The sequence below is a fragment of the Pteronotus mesoamericanus genome, unplaced genomic scaffold (assembly GCF_021234165.1).
Source record: "Pteronotus mesoamericanus isolate MK-2021 breed Mesoamerican mustached bat unplaced genomic scaffold, CSHL_Meso_final contig_50, whole genome shotgun sequence".
NCBI classification, from domain to species: domain Eukaryota; kingdom Metazoa; phylum Chordata; class Mammalia; order Chiroptera; family Mormoopidae; genus Pteronotus; species Pteronotus mesoamericanus.
Genome location: NW_026555186.1, coordinates 7,031,461 through 7,049,428, shown reverse-complemented (window position 1 = coordinate 7,049,428; position 17,968 = coordinate 7,031,461). Strand labels below are relative to the sequence as shown.

The 17,968-nt window shown below is 37.7% G+C and overlaps 1 protein-coding gene across 1 annotated transcript in view; it reads right to left on the bottom strand.

The window, feature by feature from the left end:
• DNAH5 (dynein axonemal heavy chain 5) overlaps nucleotides 1-17,968 on the bottom strand; it is a 248,071-nt gene that overhangs the window by 134,897 nt on the left and 95,206 nt on the right. The window contains exons 21-30 of the mRNA XM_054578641.1: nucleotides 17,119-17,355; nucleotides 15,383-15,573; nucleotides 15,207-15,294; nucleotides 12,245-12,378; nucleotides 8,251-8,452; nucleotides 7,453-7,688; nucleotides 5,266-5,484; nucleotides 3,629-3,691; nucleotides 2,998-3,236; nucleotides 2,045-2,285 (exon numbers count right to left, since the gene is read on the bottom strand). Of these exons, the coding sequence (XP_054434616.1) occupies nucleotides 2,045-2,285; nucleotides 2,998-3,236; nucleotides 3,629-3,691; nucleotides 5,266-5,484; nucleotides 7,453-7,688; nucleotides 8,251-8,452; nucleotides 12,245-12,378; nucleotides 15,207-15,294; nucleotides 15,383-15,573; nucleotides 17,119-17,355 (1,850 nt within the window). The remainder of the gene's footprint in view (nucleotides 1-2,044; nucleotides 2,286-2,997; nucleotides 3,237-3,628; nucleotides 3,692-5,265; nucleotides 5,485-7,452; nucleotides 7,689-8,250; nucleotides 8,453-12,244; nucleotides 12,379-15,206; nucleotides 15,295-15,382; nucleotides 15,574-17,118; nucleotides 17,356-17,968) is intronic.

Below are 17,968 nucleotides of genomic sequence, written 5' to 3'. Positions count from 1 at the left end.
GTATGTACTTATAGATTTAGGAATAGAGATGGAGATAGAGATAATACTAAATAACAGAGCCATAATTTTTAAAAATTGCCCAACAAATTATTCAGAAAAGAAAGTTAACAAAAAAGATGCAACAATGTCATATTAGTTAACTATGAGAAAAAAAGGAAATCCTGCCATTTGCAACAACGAGGATGGGCCTTGAGGACATTAGATTAAGTAAGATAAGACACAGAGAAAGACAAATACAATACCATACCCTTTACATGTGGAATTTAAAAAACTGAGTTTAAAAAAATGGTGAATTGGTAGTTACCAGGAACTCGGAGGTGGGGGAATGGGAGATATTTAAGGGTACAGACTTGCAACTAGTAAGTGAATAAGTTCTGGAGGTATAATGTACAGCATAATGATTATAGACAAGGAAACTGTGTTAAACATTAAACTTGCAAACAGAATAGATCCAAACTGTCCTCACCACTAGAAGAAATGATAATTATGTGATGAAAGAGGCGTTCCGATGCTGTAACATAACTGCAATATAAATGTATCAAATCAATATATTGTGCACCTTAAACTTACACAAAGTTGTATGTCAATTATATCAACAATTTTAAATGGGGATACAAAAATAAGCAGTAACCTTTTAAGTTTTGAAACTTTAATCAGATTCAAAATTTAACATGTCTCTGACTTAACTCAAATCAGTGCAGTATGAGATGAAGGCATCAGCAAAAACCTGATTTCTTCCCAGCCCTGATCACTTTCCTAGTCTCTTCTGCAGCCTTATCTTCTCCTGGACCATTAGTCAAGCCCTGCTCTTGTTCTCTTCTCATCTCATGCTCTACTCCCTCTAGCTGAGCTCAACTATGCCCCTTTTATATCTCCAGGCAAGACCCACATCCAGTTTGCCTACTGGATTTCTTTACCTAAACATATGAAGGAATTCCAAATACAATTTGTGTGGTATCAAACATGCCCAAAATCAAGTTCACAGTCTCTGTACCTTGTCACTCAACCTGATTCCCTTCTAACAGCCCCAGTCTCAGTGATAAGCCCCATCATCCATCTAGATCTCTCAGCAAATCTAGGGTTCATCCTAAGCCCCTCCCCCTTGTTTCTCCTACCATGTTCCCTCCAGCACCAAATTCTGTTCCAGTTTTACAACATAAAGATTTCTTCAATCCTTCCTCCCCTCTCCGGTTTCTCTAACTGCCTACTCGTCCAACACACCATCACCTCCTGCCTCGGATATTCTTAAAACTTCCCAACTGGTTTTCCAACATCTCCCTTGCTCTCCTCCAGTCCTCTCTCCACACAGCTCCCAGAGTGAACTTCATAAAATGAAAATCTAACCATGGTATCTCCTGCTCAAAATACACATTCCAGATGACTCCTCATTCTTCCAAAGCCTGAAATCAATAATGCATTCTAGCCCCACCGCATCGCCCCTGTCTCAGCTTGCTCCTCTCTCCTCCACCCCAGACCCCAGCCACTCTGGCCTTCTTATGGTCCCCCACAAACACCTCAGACCCTCCACGCATGCTGCTGTCTCTGCCTGACATTGTCCCTTTCTTGTACTTCCCCATCCCCTTTGCACTTTCCAAGCCCCTCATCGCCACCACACAAGCACGTTCTCCTTACCCAGCCAGTCCTGGGCATGTGCGCTCCCCTATTCTGTCTTTGTCACCTAGTCCCACCTCCCAGACAGGCCAAGCCCATTTATTGTAGGGACTCCATAGACTACCATACTTTTCCTTCAATGGTATTTGCCACAGCTTTTAACTCTATCCTTATTTGTATAAATATTTATTAAACTCATTAATTAATGAACTATGAATGCAGGGATGCATCCTCGTGTCCCTGGCACTTAGCACAGAACCTGTCACATAAGTATTTGCTGATGGAATTAATAGCTGGATGCCAAGAAAAAAAATAGTTTTAGTTGTCCTGGCATGGTGTACTGATACAACATTCCACAAGGTAAGAATACAATCAAATAAATTCCACAAGTCCTCCCAGCCTCCCAACACAGCGCACTGTCTATCAGCTGTACCTCTATTTCCTCTTTGTATTTCAGAAGTGGTGCCTCCATGATGTTTCTTAACTTAAAAGCTTCATTCCCCACATCCAGGCTGTGCCCAGTGAGAGCAGCAATCCTTTCCCAGTGCCTCTCCATCATGGCCTTGTTGGCCATGTGCTCCAGCAGCGGGCAGCACTCGCTGAAATCATCAATGGTCTTCTTCAGATCCAAAAAGGCCTGCCAGTCCTTTGAGGCCCGGGGCAGCTTCCGGCACCTGCGAAGGCAAGGCAACAGGAAAGTTCATTCCAACCTGAGTGCAGAAGTCTCCAGTCCAAGATTGCCTGCTAGCATTTCTATCAAAAATAGTCACTTCGAATACCTATCACATTTTTAAATCTTAAGAGTCAGATGATATGTTAGTACATTTTTATATTATAAAAATTACTCCTCCCAACCAACCAACTAAATAAAAGGGCATTATTTTAAAGGATAGAGGTGCCTCTTGATTCAATTCAATTCTACAAACATGTCTTGAGACCTTCCACTGGGTACAAAGAACAGCAGAGAAAGTATCTGGCTGTCGACCAGAAAAAAAAATACAACAAATGACCCTCCATTATCTTTGGGTTCAATACAAAAACAGGACGTAGAAAAATGATTGGGCTCTTGCTTTTATTCCAGGAAATCATTTAACATAAACTCTGAGTGTTTGATAAGTATAATATAAATAGATATCGGCTCCACCAAGCTGCAGAAAAGCCCCAGACAAGATTCATCCAGGTTTAAAGAACGTGCCTGTCTCCCTGTGTACACACATAGGGTGATTAATAAATAGCATTTGACAAGGGTGATGTCAAACAGATAACTGCAATGCAGCATAATGTGCTTACAAAACATCTGGGTGAAAAGAGAACTTGATGGCCAATCAAATAAGAAAGCATTTGTGGTTTAATCGCTCTGAGAGTGTTAAACATTTAACTTCTCACCTGTTCTGAAACTCTAAAAGTTCATTGTTGATTTTTTCAATATTCACTTCTGACCACAGGATATCGTGATAGCTATTTACAGTTTCTATAACACTGTTGTAGAGGGTGTATATTTTCTGGAGAAAATTTAATTGTTTCTTTATTTCGAGAAGCTGAGGATACTGGGTAACTGGCAGACCAAAAAGCTCCTCTCCCCCAGTATAGGTGATGTATTTCCGATAGATATTATCAAATTGATTCTAATAAAAACACAAGTGAAAATTTATCAAAATGATTTACACATGAACAAATATACAAAGGAAAAAAATACTGACAAATCAGCAAATCAGCAATGTATGAACTCTGAGCACATATATGGACAACAGTGTGGTGATTGTCGGGGGGGAGGGTATAAGGGGACTAAATGGTAATGGAAAAAATACAATAAAAATATTTTTAAAAAGAGATAACTACTAAATGAGATAACTGCATAGAAACCAACTCTAATTATAACCAAAAAAAATCATATTTTTTAAATATAAGCACATACTATATTCTACAATAAGCCTTTATTGTTAATGGGGGGAAAATATGTGTTTAAAACACATTCAGATTTCCGTTGTTTAGAAGGTCATAAAAACTAAAATGTTACCTGAAACATGATAAGCCTGTCACTGGCTTCCTGGGGTTTCAAGCCACTGACCATTGGGCCATTCTGAAACAAGGAGTTAAAATAAATATAAAATAGAATAATGTGTCTGCATACTAGTTTCATGAGCTCAAAGTATTTGAACATCAAAGTCAGTGTTCATACATGTCATATACATGATAAGAACCAGTTTTTTATTTTAAAAATTAATGAACTATGAACGCAGGGATGCATCCTCATGTCCCTAGCACTTAGCACAGAGCCTGTCACGTAAGTATTTGCTCATTTGGGAACATTTTCAAGTGTAACTTCAAGTTAATGCCACAACTTCCATCTGTCAAGAAATTTTGAAAATTAAAAATATGTACTATTCATTTCCTAGGTGTCAAGGTAAAGATTAATGCCCAGTTTTTAACTAAAGCACTAATGCCAAAAAAACTCACAGATTTAACCATTCTAGTATCTATTTGTAAAGTAACTACAATCTTAACATTCCAATCAGGTTTTCCTACATTAGAACATCTTAAATATGTGGATGACTGTGCGTCTTCACCCATGAAGCTAGTGCATGGGTCAAATTCCCTAACTTTATTAACTTTGTACTTTGGCATGCTACTAGTTCATAGGAACAAATTTTACCCTATGCTCTACATACTGCCCTTCTATAGCATATAACAACTAGCTAGAAATTGGTCTCATCACACAACATATTCCCAGCACAAGGCTCTGCACTAAAATTCATATATGTGTGATAAAGTATGGACTCCATTGGCCTTGTCCACTTTTTGTCTCTTCAGCCAAGGGCAGTGCCTGGCCCATGCTGGGTGTCTTCAGTACTTGTGGAACTAGTGAAAGCTGTGGGAAGGAGGACCATTATAACTGTGCGTAGTTTTGGTCCATACAAATTTAAAAAGCTACCAAACAACTTCAGTAACGGTCCAATGATATAAACAGCACTTTTAAATTCCCCATTTCCTATTGAAATAATTCTTCATAGACTGTAAGAGGAAAGAATTGTGAAAGGGAAATGCCTTTGCTTTTATAAAAAAAATTCCCATTCCTAGAGAATTTCATTACATTTGAAACAACCAACAGCTACATTTTGCATCCACACCTTTGTATTCCCAATTCCCATGTGTGGACACAAAAGTGGGACATAAAGAAGGCTGACAGGAAAAGTCTGATTCATCTGAAAAATGGTGTTGCATGAGACCATTTTTGCTCTGCAGGCACCCCATATTGCCAGAAAGATGCACAAGTGGGCCCTAGAGCAAATTAAGTCTGAAATATCACATCGGGGCAAAAATGAATCTGTCCTCACATCATGAGAAGGCAGGGTTTTCTGGAAAAGACAGTAATGGTAGGTAAAATAGGAAGCAGCAGGAGAAGAGAAAGACCGAACATGAGACGGATTGACAACCTAAAAGCAGCTGTAGGCGTGAGTCACCAGGAGCTGAGCAGGGATGGTGAGAACAGGACAGTGTGGATATCACTCATTCATTGCGTACCAGGAGTGGGAGCCCCTCAACAGCACGTGTCTCTCACACACACACACACACACACACACACACACACACACTCACTTGCATGCTCTATTTGTTCTTCTCCAAAAATACACACAGAAAAAACTAGAGTCATACCAAATCATAGTCCATATAGAACTGGTGGCAGTCCTGGAGGAAGGCTTCCACTGTACTAATAAGCTCTTTCCTGAAACTGGGCTGCAGTGAGACTAATTCATTCTGAACTTCACTGGCACGTGCTAGAAGCTTCTCCCAAGCATAACGCAGGGTATCAACTTTATCCATCTCTTCCTTTGCTATCAGAAGCCCATACTTGTTAAGCAGGGCATAGGATTCCTACACAAAAGAAGAAAAATTTAATTCCTTTCAGTCAGATGCATAAATCTACACACAGTCACTCATTAAAGCATTAGAATGGGAAAGATCGGCATGACTAGGACCCGCCTCGAGAGTTCTAGTTACTCTATTTGCAAACTGTAAAAGTTTAAGTGAGCAGCTGAGCCCCTGAACTCCATTTCTTCATCTGAAAAATGGGAAAATTCCCTGGCTGCTTCACAGGATTTTTGTGAATATCAAAAATATAATTTTAAATGCATTTTGAAAACTATAAATCATTATACAAATAGAAGATATCTGTGTCATATTTCACATGCTGCTAAGAGGCTCCAACCGTAAGACACAGAGGATGTCCTTGAATCACAGACTGGGCCAACTCATTGCCCTCAGAATGCAAAATCCTGGATGACGCTCTTGGCTAGAACATTAAAGTGAGGCAAGGCTGGTTTTCATGAGGAAATAAAATTCCCCTAAATATCCCTGTCCCTTTCTCTTACCATTGCTACTCCCCATAAAGGTAGGATGGAAATCTCATTGTTGATTTGGGAAAAGACTGTTGCTTTAGGAAAACATAGCCCAGCACCTCCCTGTTTCCTCTCTTTCTCCTTGGAGGCAGGCCTATGATGGGGAGCCGCATCCAGTAAAGTGGAGCAGGGTTACATAGGACTGCAGCTTTCCAAGGCTGCCCCCAGTGGATGAGTGAGTCCAGTTCTGGAATTTAGTATTCACAAGCCCATGTGTATATATAGGGTAGGGGTAGAGGGTATAATGGGAATATGAGAGTTATACACTAAATCATGTCTTCCAAATAAGTTCTATCCAAAACAAAGGTTGTATTTTGATCTTGGCTACTTGACTATAGTTTTGTCTTAACTTTCAGGTGGAGAAAACAGGGTTGTCAGTTACTGGGTCTCCCCTGGTCCTACACAAAACAGGTGGTCTCTGCCTTGATGTTTCCACTCCCAAGAAGAGCACAGTGGACCATGTGATTTCCCTGACCCACCACAGCAGGAGTTCAAATGTGCAGTCATCAGCACTCGGTGCGTGATAATTTAAAATTTCTAAAAATTAAAAGACAGGTCCAAAATATGTGAGACTAGAGTGTGATCCTGAGCACGAGAGTGTGAGTCTAGACATACAAGCTATGGTGTGCAGAGAAGATGTTGTTTTTATCTTTGGAATTGTTTTAATGCTACAATTATATGTGTCACTTAAAAGAATAAATATAGTAACCCATTCCTGATAAAATGTTTTCATCTAGAAAAGATAGTACAATAATAAAAATAAAAGTAACGTGCAACACTAATCAAGTTGCATAACTTCGTGGACCCTCAGTTTCCTTGTATGTAAAGTAGGGGTTGCAGGAAGAATTAAATGAGTTAATACAGAGTTAATGCATGAACGGACACCACATCCACGTCCTGTTTACCAGCTGGTATTTGTATCCCTAACTGCTGGGAGTGTTGGCCGTGGGTATCACACCAAACTCTTCCTAGAAATTTTTCCTCTCCTGGATATGAGCCTCTTCATGGGGAGATTATGGTCAATGACCAACAGATTTAGGGGGACAAAGGGCAGTCCCCTTGACTCAAGGTGGAAAAAAATTGTGTGATACAATTCATGCTCCTCTTCTCCTCATGGGATCAGGCAGAAATCAATCTACAGCTAAGATTACATCCTCCTCATCACCCTGAACCTGACCTCATGCTTTCCTGTTTCTCTCACTCCCTTTCTCTGATGACCATTCATCAATAAATCACTTGTACAGAAATCCTCACCTCGGGCTCTGCCCCTAAGGGTCTAATACTGGCCCACAAAAGGCACCCTAGAAGGGTTACATACCATTTTTACTGAAATTGTTGTTCGTAGGTTTAGCATCCAGTAACTGCAGTCCACAGATAGTCAGCATTTCAATTCATCTCACCTGACATGAAATAACTGTACAATGAAAAAATGATCCTCAGTTACCTCAATAGGTCCTACTTGAAAGTCGATGGAAATTTGCTGCTCCCTGACTTCCTTCAGTGCCGCCATAGCAATCCGAATATCATCTAGGTCTTTAATGGGACGGTTCAGTTTCTTATTGAATTCTTCAACAAGTGTCAAAATGTTTTCCATCTCACTCCTGTATTTTTTGTTACAGTGACGGCCAATGACAACCATCCAGGCTTTTGTCTCAGCACTCAAGGTGAACTTCAAGTCAGCTGTAAAACCCAAGTGTCCACAGTTCAGTTTGAAAAACTTGAACCAACATAAGAAGACCCAGTGCAACTCTTTGCCAGCAGTAAATATTTTGCATCTGATAGGTCTCTAACACATGAAAAATCAAATTGGAAAAAAACTAGTTCTTCCTAATCATTATATATTCATTTATTATATAAAGTTTGTTTTCCAGCAATTGCAAACACATTTCAAAGTGCTAAGAAAAGAAAAGTACATATCAAAACCATTGGAGGTAAGCCTGAAGTGCGTTCCAGCCATTTATTAAAGAAAAGGTAAAATTTAATTGCAAATATAACAGACCCCCTTTCTCTGAATTAGCATTTATTTTCAAAGTTTAGCAGCAAAGTGTTCAAAATAGTCCACAATAAATAATTACGCAGACAGGATTTAAAAACAAGTCTACAAATTGGTCTTAAAGCTTGAGGCTCATAAAAAGAAAGTCTATCTTTAAGACAGCTACAACTCCCTGGAATACTAATCTCAGTAAAGAGGCAGAACAATACTATTGAATTTTTATGACTGTCTGAGAGAAAATAAACCAACCTGTGTACAGAGCAATGGCACCCACATAGACACATTCAGGCTCAGCATTAATTTTCTGCTCTAAGTTTTGGAAATAGAGAATCTGGGCTTCAAATTCAGGAAGCAAGGGGTTTTTCTTAATAAATATCATAATGGCTTCTTCTTTCTCCTTTTGCCAAATGTGATTGTAGCATTTGAAGCAATCCATGGATGTAATAACTTCCTAGGGTACAAGTAAGATTATTCGTGTTGAGAAGGAAGAGTCAGAAGTGGCATCATGTTAACAGTGAATATTTGCCAATTGCTGATGGTTCCCATGATTTCATTAAAATATTTAATTAGTGAACTGCATGATGAGTTAGTGAACCGCAAAACTGGGACCATGTACAACAGTGTGAACAGTAACCCAGGGCTGGTAACAGTAAAACGGCGACCATCCGTAGCCAAAAGAAGAGGGGGACAGTTTCTTGAAAATGGAAAAATAGAGTCCACAAAGACTCTTATGGACAAGACTCTCTTGATTGGAGCCGTACCTTAGATCAAAAACCTCAGCTCATAATCATGCCACAGAGAGTACTACAAGGAAAAAAACCCTCTGAGGCAACTCTCTTTCCCCTATCCTATTTTCTCCTCCAAGACACTCACTAGTAGAGCCTAGTGAAAACCTCAATGGAAACCTATTGACTTATTCTTTAAACAAGAGGGTGAAGACTCGATCTGGAGGGGCAAACAGAAGATATCCAGCATCAAACCCCATTGCACTGAATCACATAAAGTGTGTACATTCATTGAATGAGGACTGATATCTGTATGATATTAAATCTTCCCATTCAACCCATTTGCTTAATTCCTTGTTAAGTTTTAAAGTACCATATTTTGCTGTGTATAATGCATGCCCGCATTTTAGTGCTGCCCATGTTAAATGCTCACCCTTTGTACTTCCCATGTACAATGCACATCCTTATTTTCCCCTGAAAATTTTGAGCAAAAAGTGCTTATGTATGACAAAGCATGGTAATCTTCATAGAGACTCCACACAATTCTTAACACATACGTTCCTTAGTACATATGTATTTTTCAATGATGCTGTTCCCCACTATTTTTATAACTGGATATAGATGGCATTTAATTTTTTAAAACTGATTTTTTTTATTCCTTTTGCTAAAAAGCTTTCATCTGTAAGATGAATTGTCTCACTCACAACTGGGAATTAGGGAATGAGGTCAATATAATGAGCAAGTCACTTCATCAAATGTCATTTCTCCCAGCACATTGTTTTGCACCAGCTAAAGCAGCAAGCCACGGAGGAGAACAATCTTTTGTGCCACACACCCTTCATCTCTTCTTCCTTTTGGACCAATTTAGCCACCACTTTGTTTTGAGAACGTTCTTTACACAGTCCAACCTGATCTTTGTATATTTTATCCTTATTTCCATAGCTCAGTAGTTTCAACCGTTTCTTATACCATCTTCTACCAAGTTGGGGGGTTTTTTCCTTCTGATAGTGAAGTTCTATACTTCTCAGGGTGTTATTGAATGGGTTAATATTTTACTATGATTGTTATTGTTTTTGTTGCTGCTCTGGTTATACAATGCCCCAAGTTTTATGTGTGTGCCTCAGTACTGCAGGAACACATCAATTGCATTATAGCAGAAATGTCTGTAATTATCTTTCAGCTGACTACTAACCTAACCTTTATTGGGCCATATTTTTTTTCAGGCTATACTCTCACATTTACTTGGTATATATTACATTTATAATATTTATACCTCTTGGGAATCAACTTTTTCTATTGGCTTATAATTTCAGAGTCACACCTGCTTAAGAAAAATTTTTAAAAACTGAGATATAATTAAAAGTGCAATTATTTGGAAAAAAGAGAGTATTATGAACAGCATTCTAAGTGGTCCAATTACATTAAGTAAATCACACCAAACCAAGAAGTAGTTTCATTTCAACTCCCAACATGCAGCTAAAATGTCCCTCAGAGATTCCGGTATAATGGGTGTTGAGACTTCTCACCCATTAAAATGCAGAAAGCTAAGGCTGTCACTGTTTGTCCCAACCACAACTGCTCCCCAGGCATGGGTCAAAGTGTTAACATGAATGCCCAGAATGCACTGCAACAGCAGACAGCCATTCACAAATCTGTGATGGTTTGGAGAATGAATTACAGATTATCAAAGATCCCTGGATGGAGGTAGAAATTCCAGAATCCTGAACTCTTTCAACATTCAAGAGTTTATAATATTAAAATATACCCTAACTAAATGTTTCAGACTTTTTATTTATTTGATCTGGAAGTGTCAGTCTTTCTTAAATTGGAACTTTTCAGAGAGGAGGTAACCTAGAACTTAAAAGAAAAATTACATGAATTACATATGTAGAGCTGTTTTGCTTATTTATTTTTTGTCAAGATCAGTTTGATTGTTTCATCCAGCTAGTTCATGTTTTTAGGCCTGGAAATGTTATAAGTTGATGAGCAGCCTATGGAAGTGCTGAATGTAGGTCAGGTTTAGGCTCTTATTTAATCGGCTATGGCAAGAGAAAATGGGCAGCATCCTAGGATTTTTCTGTGGTTGACTGAGTACCATTCAGAAGGGTTTATGGCTGTGGTGGGCTGGCCATGTCTAGCACTATGATCAAGCACTCATATATTCTCCCAGAAATAACTTACCCGTCCTATCAAACTGAACAAGGTCCTTCAAATTATTCTAAATGCCAGCCCTTTCTATTACTTTAAGAAGACTAACATCTGTACATTTCCTTCACATAATGAAAAAGTATATACAATAGAAGTGACAAAGAGATAAGTATACTTGTTGCCAGGAGTATGTTAACTTCAATTGCTATGTCTTACTCTCAGATTTTCATAATAGAAGCTGCTTATGGTCAGAAGAAATAATGGAATTTATTATTGATTTACTTTATTGTATTTTCCAGACTACAAAACACTGGAAAATATATCTGAATGTTCATTATCATCACAGAATACTCTACTTAGCTTTATCATTTAGTATGGAGCTGGATAAGTAAGCACTAAAGGAATATTTGTTAAATTGAATTACATGAACACTACCTCTAGGGCAAAATTAAATACAGGACCTTCCACATATTAAGAAAGGAAATTGAAAACACATAAAGCAAAAGCTCCCAGTTCTCTTGGGAACATGTTAAAATTAAACTTAATACTCTCCCTCATTTTTATAGCAATGGTAGCCTTTCAAAAGAAATTCAAAAGAAACAAAAGAAATTCATTCCATCAAAACTGAGGAATAGAAAAGACATACTTACTGAGTGCCAACTATTTCCTCAACACTAAAAACCATTTTAAAGAGACAACAGGTCTTAGTGACAATGTGAATATAGATGTTTTTTAAGTAGAATTGACTTCAGGGTTTTGAGTCTTTTTGACCATAAGAACAGATTTTCCCAAACAAAAATGGGAAAGCAGGAAAGGTAAGAGAACAGGTTGGAAATAAAAATTAACCCAAATTTACACCCATATCTAGTACAAGTTTGCACAGATAACACTAATATTTTCTCCACTTCTCAGTATTATCTGATTTCCACATGGCAATAAACATAAATTTTCATCTGATATTTTTCAAGATTTTCCTGACTACACAAATATTAAAAATTGACTGAATCTTATTCTATTTCAAATGCACTAATATCACTGACTCTAGGAAGGAAAACTATAACACCAGTCAGACTTGCACTTTGGGACATATCAAAAATTTTAAGTTAGATTTATTTGAACTGAATAAATAGGCTAAAGGCACTAAATAGAAAAAATGTAAAACACAGGAATAATAGTTCTCTTTCACTTTGCAATCTAGAATGAGTCTTTAAACAAATATTTGCTGAGCACATACAAGGTGCCATAAGCAACTGACTGAAGACACAGTAGGTGAGACCCTCACTACGTGTAGGAAAAGCTTATGATGTTCAGCTTCACAAAGGCACATGTTAAGAAGCAAAAGGCCCTGGCTAAAAATCCTTGGAACATACCTTTTTGGTGGAGTTGATGATTGTGCTAAGCACAGAGACTAATTTTACAATCTCTTTGTTGTCAGAAACATTCTTATAGTAGTTCCTGGTTTGCACAGGAATGGGTAAGTTTACAGATGCTATTTCCAAGGTATCTAAAAGCAGAAAAAGAGAAAAATGCTCATATCAACAGCATAGGGAACTTTAAAAAGATGAGGGGATTTCTGTAATGGTAAAGTCAGGACCTTTGAAAATGTTCTTTATAAAAGGAAATAAAAACATTGAAAAAAATTGTCAATATCAATTTCTCACGACTCTGGAAGTTAACCAAAGCTTGCAATAATTGAAGAAACATTTGTTTAGTCAAGAAAAATGCTAAATCTTGTAACAAGAGTGAATTTTATGGAGTTTTAACTAGTTCTCTGCCCATTGTCCCCTCCCTGGTCATGTGGTAGTCTCAAAAAATAGCAGTCTTGCAAACACTGTGACTCAAAACCACAGCCTCACAGTCACCAGAGGGGCCAGACTGGGAGCAGAGCTCTTCAGGAAGCCCATTAAAGTTGTCACTATTTGACCTGTCTGGACACTCCCTGAAAAAGCCCAATTCAAAGAGCTTATTTCACTTGACTCAAAACTCACCAAGTGAAAAAAAATTCCTATCTCCAAGGCATTTGTCAAATACAGTCAGCAACAACTGTTTACCTTTAAGTTGCCTGTGGCAATGCTGTTAGAACAAATGAGAGATTGACTAAAAAAATTAAAGATCTGGGGAAAGAGATGTCCACCGAGGCACTTGTAAAGTCCTGACATATTGCTGGAGCTCAAGAAGGCCACACATATGTACAGAGCGAGGCACATGCCCAGGGAAGATCTAAAGATGCCCCAATCTTTTAGCTCTGGCTGAACTTCAGGCATGATCAGTAAATAAAGACTAAGGCAGTGTTAAAACTTACTGAGCTTTCAGGGTGCTCTATGCAGAGTGCTCCAAAAGACGCACATTGTCCCCAGGCATAGGGTGGAAAGCTTCTGGTTCAAAGCATTAAAGGAATTCTCTGTGCAATCACTAGCTGACTACTAAGCTAATCAAGCAGAGATTACAATAGTACAAATGAATGGAAAGACAAATTTTATAGGATAGTCCAGGAAAGTCAATAAATAAACAAACAGTAACAACAACAAAAGTCTCTGGGGAGTGTAGGAAGAGAATCAGATTCTCAAAGTTGCCAAATTACCTTCTTTAAAATCAAGTTTTCAACAAAAATTTAAACTGTGAAACCTTCAAAGAAACAGGGAAGTAGTGCTTACACACAGGAACAAAAGCACTCAGTAGAAACTATACGTGAGGAAGCCCACCCAGTGGACATATAACTCAGCAATTCCACTTACACATGTATACCCAAAAGAAATGAAGACAAACGTCCACACAAAAAAACTTGTACATGAATGTTCATAGCAGGATTATTTGTAGCAGCTAAAAAATGGAAACAACCCAAGTACCCATCAGCCCTGAAAAATGGATGAGTGAAATGTGATATATCCATAAAATGGAATTGTAAATAAAAAGAAATAAAGAACTGATAAAGATTGCAATATGGATCAATCTTGAAAACATCATGCTAAGTGAAAGCAACCAGTCACAAAGACCATATATTGTATGATTCTATTAATATGAAATGCCCAACGTAGGCAAATCCACAAAGAAAGAAAGTAGATTAGTGGTGCCACAGCTGGGATGGGGGAAATGGGGAGTGAATGCTAATGGATACAGGGTTTGGGCTTGGCGTGATAAAAATATTCTAAAAATAGATAGTGGTGATGGTTGTGAACATACTGAAAACCACTAACTGATTTGCTTTAAAGGGTCAATTTTGTTATGTAAGCAATATCTCAAAACTATTATTTTTAAAAAGATGTTGCTCTTTTATTTAACTGTCTTTGTCATGACAAAAATATATTAAATTTTTCATTAAGCATTTTTCTCAATTTAAAATATAATTCATTATTGAACATATTTTCAGTTTAGAAAATTCTGAATTTTAAACTATTCTAGGAAGTAAAGCAATGTAGCTACTTAATAAAAAATTGAAATTAACACAATAATAACATATGCTCTTAGCTAAAATAAATAACATTGTAAGTTGGGGTAAAGTTGTTTAGAGTTGTCTTTTTTTAAAGATTGTATTTATTTATTCTTAGAGAGAGGGGAAAGGAGGGAGAGAAACATTGATCGCATTGATCACTTGCCTCCTGGGCTGCAACCCAGGGGTGTGCCCTGACCGGGAATCAAACCGGCAACTTTTTGCTTGATAGGCCAATGCCCAACCAATTGAGCTACACTGCTCAGGGCTTGTTTGGGGCTGCTTTATCCTCCCCAGTGACAGACTGTTTTAAAGAGGAACTTGCTTCAGTTTCTCCCTCATGGTTAGATGATTCATTATCTCAAGACACAAGAGCAGTAACTCAAAATTATATGGGGTCTGCTATTTGCAGGGCTGTTTTAAAAGGAGTTTGCAGAACTAATGACAACAGTTAATATAATCATCAACTTGTATGTCCTATGTTCCCTAATTTTACAGAATATAAAGGAAAACCATGGGATGTACAGCATGAACAGACATCATAGCAAATCAGCAAAACAGGACACATAATGGGTGAAAAGTGTCTCCTTAGTATCAGGAAATATTCATTCTGATGATGACAAGTATCTCTTTAAATTGAGAAATTAGGCCCTTCTTGTCCCCTGGTTCCCATCATCACACTGTACCAGAAATCGATGAATGCACCCAAAACTGTGGGATACCCAATAGAGGCAAGCTACCTGTAATGGTGATATTAAAATGTATGGATCTTTATATCTTATACACTTAAAATTGGCTCACAGATTAATATTCCTATCAAGTCTGATTTGAGAATTGAATGGAGGAAACATGTATTTCAACTCAGTAAGTACTGGTTTAAATGACTACTTAAAAAGAACATTTACCTTGCAGTTCATTTTCTCCCATTTCAGCATCAGAATCGCTGTCTTCGTTATTCTGCAAAGCAACCATTTTTCTTTCATGCACCTTTTTCTACAACATAAAAGGATGTTTTTCAGCTCAGTCCCATCTGTAAAGGAAGCAGCTTCCATATGAAATAATTTCTTCATTCCACACCCACCTTGGACAACAGCTCCCCGCTCCACTGCCTAACCCCCTTGGTGACGTTGACGATGCACTCCACAGCTTTGTTCAGCATTTGCTGTATGTCTTCCAGGGCAGGAACCATGGTGATGTTGGGAATGGCCAGAGTGAGGTCTGCCCGAAAAATGGGTCGACTGTTCGGCTTCATCTGGGATGCCCTGTTACTATCTGAGTTAATGCAAAACAGGGAAAATTTAATCTTTTTAACTTAAAATGGGATTTATTTCATCATTAACCAGAAAAAATAAAGCACCTAGAACAATATATAATAGGTATATAATCAGACAAATATTTGTTGAATGAATGAATGAACTCTACTGGAGGACCTAGTTTTGCTCCATGTAACAGAGCAGCTCAGTAGAACCCAAGCCATTTGTGTTGATTACAACTCATTGGTACACACTCCATGGGTACCCACGGTGTGGGATCAGCTTAATTATGTAGGTTCTTATCTAAAATATTGAAAATGATACTGTCCAAATAGCAGGATGTCAACCAATAAATTAAATGCAGAAAAAATAAGCAGAGAATTAAGAACAACTATCAAACCAAGCCAAGGTCAGAACAAATAACCAGTGTGAAATTTCAAATAAAACATATTCCTTTCCTACCAAAATGTGTATAATCCAAACTCAGAGGAATTTAAAACTGGAAAAGAAATAAAGCATAACTCTCCATTTATATCCAAGAAGATTTTAAAGGTATATAAGTATGAACTTCTCTGTGTAACTTTATATATATATATATATATATATATATATATATATATATAAAGTTGGAAATACCCATAATATATAAAGTTGGGAAAGAAATATGATTTAATATTCAGCATATCAACCAACATTTGATAAGTTCTACCAATATTCCTGTATCAAAGAAAAGAACTGTCGTCCGTTCAGAACTAAATAAAACATTATGAACCACACCACCAGTCAAAGCATTATTACAATGTTTCCTCCTATTAGTCATCCACTTTTAATTAAATATTAAAGATGCTTTCTGTTAAATGTTAATATTCAAAGTAAATAAAAAGGTTTTATTATCCTATTTTTCCCATGTTAATTACATAATTAATTACTGGCGGGGTTTTTTACTATTTTAAATTTAAAATTTAATTTCAGAATGTCTCTATATTTGATGATTTCTGTGGCCCATCTGAGAAATGCAACACCTGTTTCTGAATTGCACTGGGGAAAAGATAATTGTACTGAGAATGAGGAAACCACCTGGAAAACACTAAATTGACACAAAATTAGTAAAAAGTTGTTCTGCTTTGAAGAGCAAGGCATTAATAAAATCTCTCTCACTTTAAAAGACTAGCTAATCACCTAATAATTTACCAATGAAATTATCTTTCCATTTATCTTCTTTTAAAGTGTGTTTTTACTTTCACTAATTCATTTCGCATGTTTTACCTTATTACAAAAAAGATTAAAAGTAATGCTGACTATTATGTTATTATCAAAAGCTAAGTGACCTTAAGCAAGTTACTTAACCTCCCAGTTCTCTGTTTTTTCAGTTTTAAAATGAGAGTAAAGATAGTATCTATTTCATAGAATTGTTGGAGGTAATCAAAGTTCACAATGTATAAACTTACAAGAAGGCACTCAATAAATGGTGGGCTTTTTAATTATTTAAACAACAGGAACACACACATGCTAAGCCAGCCACTATGCCTGGCCAGCCAGTGGGCAAATTCTGTGGGATTATTACCCCGGAAGTTAATTGTGTTGGATGAATGAATTCGCCTGCGAATGGCCTCCAGTGTATTCCTTGTAACTTTCAGAAGAGCATCCATGTTTTGATGATTGAAATGAGAGACCAACTCGCGGGCCTCTTCCTCTAAGATCTGCATCTCTTTCTTCTTTCTTGTGATTGTCGCCATAGGCAGGAGGCCTAACCCAGCATTAAGGGAAGATGTCAAGGTGTAGGAATTTACTTCTCTTTTTGCTGTTGAAAAAATGAGAAAGATTGAGAGCAAAAGAGAAAGAGAGAGGACGAGAGGGAGAGGGAGAACCATCTATTGCAATTAAAGAGAAAAAGTTAAGATAAATTACATGCAGATTTGATAACAGTTAAATGTCACACTTCTTAGAAAGTGAGGCCGTCAAAGGATAGGAAATGGAAACCATGTCACCAGTTGGACCAATGGAGGCCTCTCCCTCTCCGTGTGAGGGAACAGGACAAGGGGCAGGAGCTGCAGCTGAAAAGCAAGACTGGGCCTCGGGGGCCTGGGGCCTGGTGCCCGCTCTTCCACCAACATCCAGAAAAGCTTGGGGGAATAGCCGCCCATGTCCTCATCTCTCCCACAACACATTTGCGCTAAGGGAGATGTACTCCAACAGAAATCCCAACCCATAACCCATCCTAATCTGTCGATAAGGTAGAGAAACACACACTCATAGTTAAATGCAAAGAAAGCTACAAGGGCCAATGCAAAGTGCCTGTTTGTAGAGATTAACAAAAAAAAAATGTAATTAATGACATAGAGGCATTACTGTATACTCAGAATCATAATTTAGATTTGATTTTGATGTAAGGATATAAATACCCTTATAAAATT